Source organism: Apodemus sylvaticus, chromosome 7 (genome assembly GCF_947179515.1).
Source record: "Apodemus sylvaticus chromosome 7, mApoSyl1.1, whole genome shotgun sequence".
NCBI lineage: Eukaryota > Metazoa > Chordata > Mammalia > Rodentia > Muridae > Apodemus > Apodemus sylvaticus.
This window is the reverse complement of record NC_067478.1, coordinates 16,535,081-16,550,482: the sequence shown is the minus strand read 5'-3', so window position 1 is coordinate 16,550,482 and position 15,402 is coordinate 16,535,081. Positions and strand designations below refer to the sequence as shown.

General features: G+C 38.4%; 1 protein-coding gene across 1 annotated transcript in view; it reads right to left on the bottom strand.

The window, feature by feature from the left end:
• The window catches only part of Dock3 (dedicator of cytokinesis 3), a 308,913-nt gene that overhangs the window by 212,639 nt on the left and 80,872 nt on the right, over window positions 1-15,402 (bottom strand). Inside the window, exon 5 of the mRNA XM_052189224.1 lies at window positions 5,301-5,397. Within this exon, the coding sequence (XP_052045184.1) occupies window positions 5,301-5,397 (97 nt within the window). The remainder of the gene's footprint in view (window positions 1-5,300; window positions 5,398-15,402) is intronic.

Here is a 15,402-nt window from a genome sequence, read left to right as displayed (position 1 = left end):
GATTGCAAGCTGGTAAAACCACTGTGGAAATCAGTTTGGCGATTTCTCAGAAAATTAGACATAGTACTACCTGTAGACCCAGCTATACCACTCCTGGGTATACACCCAGAAAGTGCTCCTATATGTAATAAGGACACATGCTCTACTATGTTCATAGCTGCCTTATTTATAATAGCCAGAAGCTGGAAAGAACCCAGATGTCCCTCAACAAAGGAATGGATACAGAAACTGTGGTATATATACACAATGGAGTACTGTTTAGCTATTAAAAACAATGAATTCATGAAATTCTTAGGCAAATGGATGGAACTAGAAAGTGTCATACTGAGCGAGGTAACCCAGTCACAAAAGAACGCACATGGTATGCACTCACTAATAAGCGGATGGTGGGACCTCATAAAATTACAAAGTTTCTGTACAGCAAAGGACACCATCAAAAGGACAAATCGGCAACCAACAAATTGGGAAAAGATCTTCACCAATCCTACATCAGATAGAGGGCTAATATCCAATATATATAAAGAACTTAAGAAGTTAGACTCCAGAAAACCAAACAACCCTATTAAAAAATGGGGTACAGAGTTAAACAGGGAATTCTCACCTGAAGAACTTCGGTTGGCGGAGAAGCATCTTAAAAAATGCTCAACTTCATTAGTCATTAGGGAAATGCAAATCAAAACAACCCTGAGATTTCACCTTACACCAGTCAGAATGGCTAAGATGAAAAATTCAGGAGACAGCAGGTGTTGGAGAGGATGTGGAGAAAGAGGAACACTCCTCCACTGCTGGTGGGGTTGCAAATTGGTACAACCACTCTGGAAATCAGTCTGGCGGTTCCTCTGAAAACTGGGCACCTCACTTCCAGAAGATCCTGCTATACCACTCCTGGGCATATACCCAGAGGATTCCCCACCATGTAATAAGGATACATGCTCTACTATGTTCATAGCAGCCCTATTTATAATTGCCAGATGCTGGAAAGAACCCAGGTATCCCTCAACAGAAGAGTGGATGCAAAAAATGTGGTATATCTACACAATGGAGTACTATTCAGCCATTAGAAACAATGAATTCATGAAATTCTTAGGCAAATGGATGGAGCTAGAGAACACCATACTAAGTGAGGTAACCCAGACTCAAAAGGTGAATCATGGTATGCACTCACTAATAAGTGGATATTAACCTAGAAAACTGGAATACCCCAAACATAATCCATACATCAAATGAGGTACAAGAAGAAAGGAGGAGTGGCCCCTTGTTCTAGAAAGACTCAGTGAAGAAGTATAGGGCAAAACCAGAACGGGGAAGTGGGAAGGGGTGGGTGGGAGGACAGGGGGAGAAAAGGGGGCTTATGGGACTTTCGGGGAGTGGGGGGCTAGAAAAGGGGAAATCATTTGAAATGTAAATAAAAAATATATCGAATAAAAAAATAATGAAATTTAAAAAAAAAGCTCAAACGTGTACGTGGAAATAAGTGTCTTTAAAAAAAATCTTGGCATTATTTTATAAATAAGTAATATGAGTATTCTAAAACAAAAGGCCTATATATTTGAAGTTTGTGGAATAAAAATTTATCTTCATTTGTAGAATAAAAATTCAAAAAATAAAAAATAAATAAGCGGATGGTGGTAGGGTGGTAGGGGGTGGGGGTGGGGGAGGGCCAGGAAGAAGTGGGGGAGAGGTGGGAGTGTGTCAGGTAGAGGGGCATATACATGGAGGCAGGGGGTGGGAGGAGAGATAGGGAATCATTGGGGAGGAGGGAAATTGGGAAAGGTTTTACCATTGGCAATGTAAATCAAGAAGATACTCAAAAAAAAAAGATTAAAAAATAAGAAATGATCATGTGTTTTTTTTTCTTTGAGTTTGTTTATGTAGTGGATTACATTGATGGATTTCTGTATATTGAACCATCCCTGCAACCCTGGGATAAAGCCTACTTGAATCTGGTGTATTATTGTTTTGATGTATTTTTGGATTCAGTTGTTAAGAATTTTATTGAGTATTATTACATCAATGTTCATAAAAGAAATTGGTCTGAAGTTCTCTTTCCTTGTTTCATCTTTGTTTGGTTTAGGTATCAGCATTATTGTGGCTTCATAAAATGAATTTGGTAGTGTTCCTTTTGTTTCTATTTTGTGGAATAGTTTGTAGAGTATCAGTATTAGGTTTTCTTTGAAGATCTGATAGAATTCTCCACTAAACCCATCTGGTCCCGTGCTTTTTTTGGTTGGGAGACTGTTAATGACTGCTTTTAGTTCCTCAGGGCTTATGGGAATATTTAGATGGTTTATCTGATCCTGTTTTAACATTGGCACCTGGTATGTGTCTACAAAATTGTCTATTTCATCTAGATTTTCCAATTTTGTTGAGTACAACAAAACTTTTGTAGTAGCATCTGATGATTTCTTTGAATTTCCACAGTTTCTGTTGTTATGCCTCCCTTTTTATTTCTGATTTTATTAATTTTGGGTAGTAACTCTCTGCCCTCTGGTTAGTCTGGCTAAGGGTTTATCTACCTTGTTGATTTTCTCAAAAAAACCAGCTCCTGATTTTGTTGATTCTTTGTATAGTTCTTTTTGTTTCTGCTTGGTTGGTTTTAGCCCTGAGTTTGATGATTTCCTGCTGTCTACTCCTCTTGGGTGTATTAGCTCCTTTCTGTTCTAGAGCTTTCAGGTATACTGTGAAGCTGCTAGTGTAAGCTTTCTCCATTTTCTTTTGGAGGCACTTAGAGCTATGCGTTTTCCTCTTAGCACTGCCTTCATTATGTCTCATAAGTTTTTGTATGATGTCTTTATTTTCATTAAATTCTAAAAAGTCTTTAATTTCTTTATTTCTTCCTTGACCAAGTTATCTTTGAGTAGAGCATTTTTCAGCTTCCATGTGTATGTGTGTTTTCTGTTGTTTTTTGCTGGAACTTAACACCAGCCTTAGACCATGGTAATCTGATTCTGAGCCTAGCCTTTAACAGTTGAGCCAATCTCTCCAGCTCTCAAGGTAATCTGATAGGGTGCATGCATTATTTCAATATTCTTGAATCTGTTGTTTTGTGACCAAGTACATGGTCAGTTTTGGAGAAGGTACCATGAGGTGCTGAGAAGAATGTATATTCTTTTGCTTCAGGATGAAATGTTCTATAAATTCTGTTAGAACCATTTGGTTAACATAACTTCTGTTAGTTTCACTGTGTCTCTGTTTAGTTTCTATTTCCATGATTTGTCCATTGCTGAGAGTGTGGTGCTGAAATATCTCCTATTATTGTGTGTGTGTGGGGGGGGGTGCCATGTGTGCTTTGAGCTTTAATAAAGTTTCTTTTATGAATGTAGGTGTCATTGTATTTGGAACATAGATGTTCAGAACTGAGAGTTCATCTTGGTAGATTTTTCCTTTGACTAGTATGAAGTGTCCTTCCTTATCTTTTTTGACAACTTTTGGTTGAATGTCAATTTTATCCAATATCAGAATGGCCACTCCAGCTTGTTTCTCAGGACCATTTGCTTGGAAAATTGTTTCTGAGGTAGTCACTGAGGTGGGTTGCTTGTATATGCCACAAAATGTTGGGTCCTGTTTACGTATCCAGTCTGTTAGTCTATGTCTTTTAATTGGGGAATTGAGTTCATTGATGTTAAGAGACATTAAGGAAAAGTGAGTGTTATTTCCTGTTATTTTTGTTGTTAAAGGTGGAATTATGTTTGTGTGACTATCTTCTTTTGGGTTTGTTGAAAGAAGATTAATTTATTGCTTTTTCTCAAGTATAGTTTCCCTCCTTGTGTTGGTATTTTCTATCTATTATCCTTTGTAGACCTGGGTTTGTGGAAAGATATTGTATAAATTTGGGTTTGTCATGGAATATCTTGTTTTCTCCGTCTATGGTACTTGAGGGTTTTACTGGGTATAGTAGCCTGGGCTGACATTTATGTTCTCTTAGGGTCTGTATGTTTTCCTGTAATTCTTTAACAGATTTTTGTGTTTCCTCTTTAAGGGCTTCTAACTATTGATCCATGTTCTCCTGTATTTCTTTAAGGGAGTTATTTATATCCTTCTTGAAGTCCTCTATAAGCATCATGAGATATGATTTTAAATCCAGATCTTGTTTTTCTGGTGTGTTGGGGTATCCAGGACTTGCTGTTGTGGGAGAACTGGGCGGGTGGTGCCATGTTGGCTTGGTTTCTATTGATAATGTTCTTGTGTTTGCCTTTTGCCATCTGGTTATCTCTGGTCTCTGACTGTGACTTATCTGTCCTGCAAGCCTGTGTATCTGTACTCCTGGGATTCCCATTCTCTCTGTGCACACAGGTATGTAGGGACTCCTGGGAGACCAGCTCTCTTGTCTCCCAGTGACGGTATTTGCATATGCAGGTCTCTGGCCCTGGATCAGCTCTGTGCTCTCAGGCCTCTCCACAGTCCTGGGATATTAGCTATCTCCCTGAGCCACCTGGATATGGTGCACTGTGGCAGAGGATGGTCCCCAGCCTGAGACAGAAACTGGAAGGCTCCTGCCTGAGGGCTCTGGACAGGGTTCCTCTGAGCAGCAGGGGTGGTCCTACCTGTGCTCTCAGGCTTCTCTGCACTCCTGCAGAGGGACCAGCAGTGTAAGGGGCAGAAGGAACAGAAAGGCAGTGGTATTTGGGAGAACAGGGGTTTTGGTGGTTGATGAGTAGTGAGTCCACTGGGGCCTGGCAGCAGCTCTGGGACTCCAGGAGGTGGGAGAGGGTTCTTACTAACTGCTCTGAGTGCAGAGGGTTCTCTAGGATTGATCAGGAGATGGTGTCTTCACTGGAGCAGAGTGGCCAAGAGTCTGCCCCAGCAAAAAAGGCCTAATACAGGTTTCTAATAACTATTCAATTAACTGCGAGAGTAACAGTGTTATGGAATTATATGAATTATAGGTTCTTTTAATGGAGTAGATGCAAGAAACCAATAATCAGTTGGTCTAAATCACTACTAAGATGATAAGCAATAAAGTTAATGAATTCTCAAGTTTTTTGTATTCATTCAGTAAACACCTGTTTATAAAAGCATATACAGACATGCAAGTTACAGTCAAGATTCCTAGTTATGGAACTTACATTTTAATCATCAGATCAGGGTAAATGTGCCATATGTATTTATATATAAAAATGTGTTCTGTTCAGGTTTGAAAAATTCAATGATTTCAATTATTGCAATGATAATCAGAACATTCATTTAGAAACTGAAAATATTTTAAAATTTCAAACTAAAGAATTGGCACCAAGGTACACTTTCTTTCTCTTGGTACAACAGAACATTCCTGTTCTATTAAATTGTAATAAACTACTTACGACATAAAGTTGTTTCCACAGACTAGCCCATTCTTGTAGAGTTGTTGTTACTTCAGTTACAATAGAATCTTCCAGTGGAACCACGGTTTCATACTGCCTAGAACCAAAATCACACCAGCCACATTATCTTTGATGCCACCTGCTCCATTTCTTAATTCACTAAACTCAAATATTAATTATGAAAACATGAAGAGAAACACAGCTAACTGTTCAGACAACTTTGTACAGTGATAGTATAAAATGGTGTTACTGGTCTAAATTAATGTAAAAATATTTAGTTTTCTTTTCCTAAAAGCAATTTCCTATGCTTTTAGAAAGGCTACCTAGAAAAGATTGTTTTTGTTTTGTTTTGTTATATTTTAGCATATTCTTAAAATATTAAATTTTAAAAAGTCATATCATTGAAAAACTCTTGCTGAGATAATTTTTTAAAATCACTTGTACCTTTAACATTTTCTGTAATGCAAAGTAGCTCATACCCTAGACTAAAAGAGTTGAGTGGATTCACAGTCCCCAGTACACTGCTGGGTAATGATGGTATTCTCCTGAATACCAGGTAGGTAAGACTTGAGGTTGTAACTTTACATTCAAATGGGAAGACAGAAATAAAAAGCTCCAAGGAACACATACAAAAGTTAAAATGACACAACTGAAGTAATAAAGCAACATGCTAATAACCAATACCAAGTAAATGAAGATTTTTAAGTTTCATTAAAAAAATCAAAATGATAATTAATCACAACAGGAAACAAGAACTGACCAGCAGAGCTTGGCTACTGTGAGGGTGATCCGTGATGCCATTCGCAACAGGTAAAAAGGTAGGAGGCCCATTTATATGAGTAACTTGCCATCAGCTTATATCCTGCTAGCTCCAGGGCATTTTTTTTTACTAAACAAAGAAGCTTCCTGCTATATCTAAAGCTAAAGGACTACAGAGATTATATGAACCCAACTAAAGGCTGTAGCGAGCTATAACATTAATGAATTAAGCCATAGGATGTGTTTAGCTGTCATTTGAACAAATGATCTTAAATAGAGATTAAGTCCCAAACAGTCTTCTGCAGGGAATGTATTCAGTACTTTCAGGGAAGACCTAAGATACGTCAAGCATCAAGTATGCCTGCTAATTCTACATAGACATATTTAGGCAATAAGGAAAGAGTCTGTTTTATTTCTGACTTTAATAAAAAACTGTACCTAGAATGAACAAAAAGAAAGAAAGAAAACAAGCAGGTCAATGAAACAAGGGATATGACCTACAAACAAATGAGAAACACAGGAGCTGGGAGTATGGCTCAGCAGTAGAGGGCTTGTTTATCCAGGGCCCTTAGTTTGGTTTTCAATATAAATAATAAATGTAACTAAGCTCTACAAGATATTAAAAAGAGATAGAGAGAAAGTAAAGAATACCATTAATTCTTAAATTAAGAAACCCTACAGTCCCCTAAAATAAGCCTGCAGCACTATTAACTATTTGATAAGGTTGCAGAAACAAAGCCCACATTTTAGTACCATTTTTATACACTAATATTTAACTTTGTAAAAATGTGTACTAATATGTGTAAATGAAATAAGCCAAACAGAAAAACAGGTAGATATACTCTTACAGAATCCAAAAGTCAAATTAACAGAAACAAAGTTGGTTTACCAAGAATGAAGAGAATGAGGAATTTCAGAGTGTATATATTTTCAGTTATTAGATGAATAAACTCCAGAGACCTAATGGCTACATGGTTATTAAAATTGACAGTAATAACGTATAAACTTCAACTTTGCTGAAGGATTTTAAGTATTCTTTTCTCTAACCACACACAAATAATTTAAGTGTGTGAGATGATAGGCATATAATTATATAGTTACACATTAATAAAACTGTAAAAAATGTCATAGATTTAATACAAAAGAATTAGTAGAAGGGCAAAAAAGAATCCAATACCCCTTCATAATAAAAGATTTAGAGAAGTCAGGGATACAAGCCTAGACATAAGCACAATAAAGGCAGCACACAGCAAGTTGGTAGCCAACATCATATTAAACCAAAAGGAACTTAAAAACAATTCCACTGAAAGCAGGGTCAAGACAAGGCTGTCTTTTCACTCCCTATCCAATATACTACTTGCCATTTTACCTTGAGCAGCAAGACAATTAAAAGAGATCAAGGAGATACAAATTGGAAAGGAAGAAGTCAAAGTATCACTATTTGCAAATAATATAATAGTATGCATAAGCAACCCCCAAAATTCTACCAGAGAACTCCTACACCTTCAGCAAAACGGCTGAATACAAAATAACTTTTAAAAAACATCAGTAGCCTACCTTTATACAAATGATAAACAGGCTGAGAAAGAAATTAGGAAAACATAACTTTCACAATAGCCACAAGTATTATAAAATATCTTGGTGTAACTCTAAGCAAGTGAAAGACCTGTATGACAAGAACTTCAAGTCTCTGAAGAAAGAAAGTAAAAAAGACCTAAGAATATGGAAAGATCTCCCATGCTCACGGATCAGTAGAATTAATATAGTAAAAATATTCATCTTACCAAAAGCAATCCACACATTCAACACAATTCCAATCAAAATTCTTTACTGTCCTTGAAAGAACAATACTCAACTTCATATAGAAAAACAAAAAACCTGGAGTAGCTAAAGCAATCTTGTACAATAAAAGATCTTCTGGCAGTATTATTATCCCTGACCTCAAGTTGTACTAGAAAGCATAGTAATAAAAACTGTATGGTATTGATACAGAAACAGACAGGTTTCAGCTAATGTCCTTCCCTGTTGAGTCCTGAGAACCTCTTGGGTCCCTGGCATCTGGGACTTTCTAGTGGCTACTCCCAATTCCCCCCTCCCCCACTGCTATACACCACCTTTCAAGTTCCTGACCTCTGTACTTTTCCCCCATCCTCTCTGCTCCCTTTACCCTTCCCTCCCCTCTCCCTCCCAGATCCCCGCCCTCTCTATCTTCTAAGAGTATTTTCTTCCTCCTTCTGAGTAGGACTATAGCATCTACACTTTGGTGTGGTCTTCCTTCTTCTTGGGTTTCATATGGGCTGTGAGTTGTATCATGGGCATTCTGAATTTTTTTTTTTTTTTTTTTTGCTAATATCCAAGTATCAGTGAGTAAATACCATGTGTGTTCTTTTGTGACAGGGTTACCTCACTCAGAATGTCATTTTCTTTTTTTTTTTTTTTTTTTTTTTTTTTTTTTTTTGTAGAGACAGGGTTTCTCTGTGTAGCGCTGGCTGTCCTGGAACTTACTCTGTAGACCAGGCTGGCCTCGAACTCAGAAATCCGCCTGCTTCTGCCTCCCACCAAGTACTGGGATTAAAAGTATAAATATACCACATTTTCTGTATCCATTCTTCTGTTGAGGGACATCTTGGTTGTTTCCAGCTTCTGGCTATCATACATAAGGTTGCTATGAACATATTGGAGCATGTGTCCTTGTTATATGTTGGAGCATCTTTTGGGCATATATCCGTGAGTGGTATAGCTGGGTCCTCAGGTAATACTGTGTCCAATTTTCTGGGGAACTCCCAGACTGATATCTAGAGGCAAGATAGAACCTGTAGAGACCACATCCAGTGGATAGGCACAGACCCCATTTGAGGGATGGGGCCACACACCCTCCTCAAAAATAGTAATCCAGAATTACTCCTGTCAAAAGGAAATGCAGGGACAAAGAGTGGAGCAGAGTCTGATGCCACGAAGCACTTGCTGACAGGAGCCTCCTATGGCTGTCCCCTGAAAGGCTCTGCTAGCACATAACAAATACAGATATAGATACTCACAGTCAACCATCAGACTGAGCCCAATGAAAGAGCTAGGGGAAGTACTGAAGGAACTGAAAAGGATTGCACCCCCATATGATAAACAACAATATCAACCAATCAGAACCCCCAAAGCTCCCAGGGACTAAACAACCAACCAAAGAACCCATGGCTCCAGCTGGATAAGTAGCAGAGGATTGCCTTATCTGGAATCAATGGGAGGGGAGGCCCTTTGTTCTGTGGAGGCTTGATACACCAGTGTAGGGGAATGCTAGGGTGATGAGGCAGGAGAGTGAGCAGGTAGGGAGCACCCTCATAGAGGCGAGAAGAGGGAAGGGATAGAGGGTTTGTGGAGGTGAAACTGGGATGGGGGTAACATTTGAAATGTAAATAAATAAAATAACCAATAAAAAAAACCAGACAGGTTGATCAATAGAATTAAATCAAAGACCCAGAAATAAACCCACACACCTACAACACTTGATTTTTGACAAAGAAGACAAAACAATACAATGGGGGAAAAGAAGCTTCAACAAATGGTGCTGGTCTAAACTGGATCTTTGCATGTAGAAGAATACAAATAGATCCATATTTATCACCCTTCACAAAACTCAAGTCCAAGTCCAGATACAGTAAATCTGATAGAGAAGGAAGTGCGGAATAGCTCTGAATGCATAGGCATAGTAGAAGACTTCCTGAACAGAACACCAACACCTCAGTTACTAAGATACACAATTAGTAAATGGGACCTCATTAAACTTAATAAAAAGCTTCTGTAAGGCCAAGGACATCATCAAAAGAACAAAGCAGCAGCCTACAAAATGGGAAAAGATCAACAGAGGACTGATACTTAAAATATAAAGAACTCAAGAAAAGAGACACCAACAAATTAAATAACCCAATTAAAAATGGGGTACAGAACTAAACAGAATTCTTGAAAAAAGAATCTCTAATGGCCAAGAATCACATAAAAAAATGTTTACTGTCCATAGTCACTAGGGAAATACAAATCAAAAGGACCCTGAGAACCCATCTTTTTTTTTAATTGGATATTTTCTTTATTTACATTTCAAATGTTATCTCCTTTCCCACTCCCAAGCCCCCTATCACATCCCCCTCCCCTGCTTCTATGAGAGTATTCCCCCAACCACCCACCCATGCCTGCCTCCCCACCCTTGAATTCCCCTACCTGTCAGAAAGACTAAGATTAAAAATTCAAACGCAGCACATGCTAGCAAGGTTGCGGAGCAAGGGTAACACTCCTTCACTGCTGGTGGGAGTGCAAACGTGTACAACAACTTTGGAAATCAATTTGGTGGTTTCTCAGAAAATTGGGAATCAATCTACCTAAAACCCAACTATATCACTCCTGGACATAAACCCAAAAGATGCTCTACTGCACTACAAGGACACTTCATAGCAACGTTATTCATAATAACCAAAAACTGGAAGCAAACTAGATGCCCTTCAATGGAATGAATAAAAATGTGGTACATTCACACTATTATGCAGCTATTAAAAACAAGGATATCATGAAATTTGCGGGTAAATGGATAGAACTAGAAAATATTCTGAATGAGATAACCCAGACCCAAAAAGATACACATGGTATGTACTCACTTATAAGTTGATACTAGCTGTAATATACAGGATAACCATGCTACAGTCCACAGACCCAATGAAGCTAAGTAACAAGGAGGACTAAAGGAGGATGCTTAAATCTCAGTGGAAAGAGGAAATAAAATAGACATTGGGGGGGGGCATCTCTGGAATGAGCTAGAAACCTAAGACAGGAGATACTCCCAGGAGCCTATGAGGGTGACTCTAAGTAATAGGGGATATGGAATCTAAAATGGCCACCTCTTGTAACCAGACCAACCTACCCACAAAATCTTCAACCCACAATTTTTCTGCCTACAAGACGTGTAGGAATAAAGATGGAGCAGAAATTGAAGGATTGGCCAACCAATGACTGCCCCAACTTAAGACCCATATTATGACAGAGAATCCACCCCTGACACACTATTACTAATATTCTCCTTTACTTGCAAGCAGGAACCTAGCTCTAAGAGGCTTCACCCAGCAATGGTTGGAAACACATGCAGAGTCTCACAGCCAAACATTAGGTGGAGCTCAGAGATTATGGGATATGGAATATGGAAGAGGAGGAAGGATTGGAGGAGCCAGAATGGTTAAGGACACTACTAGAAAAACTACAGAATTAACTAACCTGGACTCATAGGGGCTCATAGAAATGTTACCACAAACAAACAGTATGCAAGTGATGGACTTAAGTCCCCTCACATTTGTAACAGATGTACAGCTTGGTCTTCACACACAACCCCTAACAACTAGAACAGGAACTATCTCTGACTCTGTTGCCTGCCTTTCGACCCTTCCTCTAACTGGGCTGCCTTGTTTAAGCTCAAAAGCCAAAAAGAGCCTAGTCTTACTGCAATTTTAAATGGCAAAGCTGGTTGATATCCAGGAGAGGCTTTTCCTTCTCTGAAGAGAAAGGGAGAGAAAGATGGGAGGTGGGGGGAAGGACTGGCATGAGAGGAGGAAGGGGAGGCTGCAATTGGGATGTGAAGTAAACTAATAAATTAATAAAAAAAGAAAAACATGTATGAAGAGGGGCTTTCTACACTAGGATATGTTATAAAAAGAAACACAAAAACATGAGAAAGGCATGTTAAAATTTATACAAGCGACATCAAGGTAATAATGCATCTGATATGATGGACTATCACCATATCAAAGGGTTAAGAGATGTAAACTTGACACTACAGAAAGAGGAAGACATGTTAGTAAAAGTAATACAGAAATGACAAATGATAAATTAAAAAATGACATTTCTTTGGAACCTCTTTATTTTTAGCTACTAAAATCATCACTAATTGTGGGAGACTTTCATTTTTCTATTTTAAAGTTCCAAAATTTCTAAAACACTGAAATCTATAATAATGTCAACCTACATTAATGCTTATATCTCTTAAGCTATAATATGTAATCAATATATTTAAGATTCAGAAATAGTATAATATGTAAGCACATTATTACATAAACCAAGTAGAATTTTATATATATATATAAAACCAAAGCACACCAAATTATTAAACTGAATCCAAAGGAAGCCCAAGTTGAACAGCCCTTTTTTAGTTCATGAGAAAACTATAACCCTTTCATCCTATCGTGGATATCCTATAATGGAGATAAGCATGCAGGGCATGGCAGAAGGGAAAGGCCTTCAGAGAAAATTCCCACAGCATCAAGGAAAGCATGCTAAGCTGTGGCCAGTTTCCAAAAACAGGAATGAAGAGAAGCAAAGAAAGAAAGGCTTGTTTGGCTGTGAGTCAGGTCTCATACTATATTCCAGGTTAGACTAGAAAGCATGTAGCCTACGCTGGCCTCAAAGAACTGCTATGACCTTCTTGCCTTAACCTCCTGAGTGCTGGGATTAGAAACAAGAGCCATTTCCTGCCATATCCACCATCCCTGATCCTCGGGTTTTCCTTGGTGTCCTGAAATAGTACTCTGGGGCTTTGGGGCCTTATGGTTTAACAAATGGCAGGTCAACAGCATACCAAGAAGAAATACAGTAAAGCAAATCTTCACGGGGGGCACAGATGAATAAGAATAGAATGTGCCCCTCCCTTGTAGTGAGGACTGCACAAGTGAGAAAAGGAGCAAAGCTTTTATGTGTTATGAGCATGTAATTGTACTTGAAAGAAAAAAACAGGCTTGGGGCAAGTTAATGATCAAAAGAAACATTCATTCTAGGTTGATTCCTGGATCTTGTTATCTAGGGATGGGGCCATAGGTTTCTCTATGTGCCATGAAAAGATAGGTAAATGAGAAAGAGTAAATAATTCTATTGTGAGTATAAGAGTAGAAAGTAGATTAGCCACATTAGCTGAACAAGACTTCAAAAATAAGACCTAAGATAGATGGTGATCTGTTTCTTAGTAAATACAAATTGTTGTCAGCCAAGCATAGGAAAACTTGCTATTATAGACTAGCTTGCTTAAACTCTTGTTAAACAATGACAAAGGAATTACTGCTTTGGGGATCCAATGAACTTGTGGAGAAAAAGACAGATGGGATATGTTTAGGTAAGTATGAGTTCAAAAGAAGAATACACAATCAATAGCCCTGTTATAATTTCCTTTTATGTAATGATTTTAATCTGTTTTGAGTACATTTTTGTGGTGACTGTTTAAGAGATTATGTAACTTGTGGCTATGATGTAATCTTTTTCTTATAAAGAGAACTTTGTCTTACGTGGTATAAAAAGGCTAAAAAAGAGAAAAAGTTGTTGGAAGCACCTTGTTGGAGTTTGCTCCACCCACTGTGTGTGTGTGTGTGTGTGTGTGTGTGTGTGTGTGTGTGTGTGAAGTTGGTTAGAGCTTTACTCCATCCATCCAATGTGTGAAGGTATTATGTATGTACATGAAGTTGTTGGAGCTTGCTTCTCTGGCTTCATCCACTCAATGTGTATGATTTTTTTCTTCCATTTTTTTCTTTCTACAATTGCCAGTTGCTATCAGTGCCAGCCCCATCCACCCCCACCTGCTGGATACTATCAGTAGCGGCCCCAGTCACAAACTGTACACCCCACCTCAGTTTACCCTGTGGTGCCAAAGCTAGCATTCAACATTTATTTGTGTATAGAACTACATAAAACAGAACATGAGAGAAAGCTTGCATTATACAAATGACCAAAATGTACTACTTGACATTTTAAAAAATTCAGAAGCAGTGCTCTCTTAGCTCTAATGCATTTCCTCCCATGAAAGTATGGGTTTTTTTTTCCAGCTACAATTGTACACACAACTCTTTGTTCCAGGATACAAGAACCTATAATCCACCAGGCAGTGGTAGTGCATGCCTCAATCCTAGGCACTTAGGAGGCAGCGGCAGGTAGATCTCTGAGTTTAAGGCCAGCCTGGTCCACAGAGTGAGTTCCAGGACAGCCAGGACTACAACAAAAAGACCCTGTCTTAGAGAAAAAGGAGGGAGGTGATTGAAGAATGGGTGGAGAGAAGAAGGTTTATGGGACATATGGGGAGGGGGGATCTGGGAAAGGGGAAATCATTTGGAATGTAAGCAAAGAATATAGAAAATAAAAGTATTAAAATGAAAAAAAAGACCCTGTCTTGAAAAGAAAAATAGAACGAGACCCCCCACAAAAAACCCTATAATCCCAATGGATTGCATACTCTATACAAACATCAAACGGTGACAACCTAAATGGAAAGAAAGATTGATATCACTGGTCTCATAAAATTTATACTCATTCTGGAGGCACCAGAGAGGGATCACTCCAAATTGTAGGCATGTGTTGGGCAATTAAACAACATTAGAGAGTTATCTCCTGCTTAAGGATTCCTGTGAAAGAATGAATAATCTCATTATCTGAGGTTAGAACTGTCCCTTGTCAGATGTAAGCAAATGTTCATGCATCAAGGCACACAGTAAAATTATCTGCAAACATCTTGTGGCAGTTCACTGATAAAAATATAATTACTATCCTGGGTTTTTTTTTTTAAATTCCAGATAAATTTCAGAATTGCTCTTTCTATCTCTGTAAAGAAATGGGTTAGAATTTTGATGGGGATTGCATTGAATCTGTAGATTGCTTTTGGCAAGATGGCCATTTTTACTATATTAATCCTGACAATCCATGAGCATGGGAGATCTTTCCATCTTCTGAGATCTTCTTCAATTTCTTTCTTCAGAGACTTGAAGTTCTTGTCATACAGATCTTTCACTTGCTTAGAGTCAGACCAAGATATTTTATATGATTTGTGACTATTGTGAAGGGTGTCATTTCCCTAATTTCTTTCTCAGCTCACTTATCCTTAGAGCAGAGGAAGGCTACTGAATTGTTAGAGTTAATTTTATATTCAGCCACTTTGCTGAAGTTGTTTATCAGCTGCAGGAGTTCTCTGGTGTACTTTCTGGGGTTGATTAAGTATATTATCATCTCTTCATATAGTGATACCTTGACTTCTTCCTTTCCAATTTGTATCCCTTTGACTTCTTTTTGTTGTCTAATTGCTCTGGCTAGTACTATGTTGAATAAATAGGGAGGGAGTAGGCAGCCTTGTCTTGTCCATGATTTTAGTGGGATTGTTTGATACAATCCACAGACCATATGAAGTTTAAGAAGATGGAAGACCAAAGTGTAGATGCTTCAATCCTACTTAGAAGGGGAAACAAAATAATCACAGGAGGTAGAGGGAGGGACAGGCCTGGGAGAGAAAGAAAAGTGGGAGGGAAAAGAGGGGAAGGGGCAAGTATGGGAAGGGAGAGGAGAGTACAGA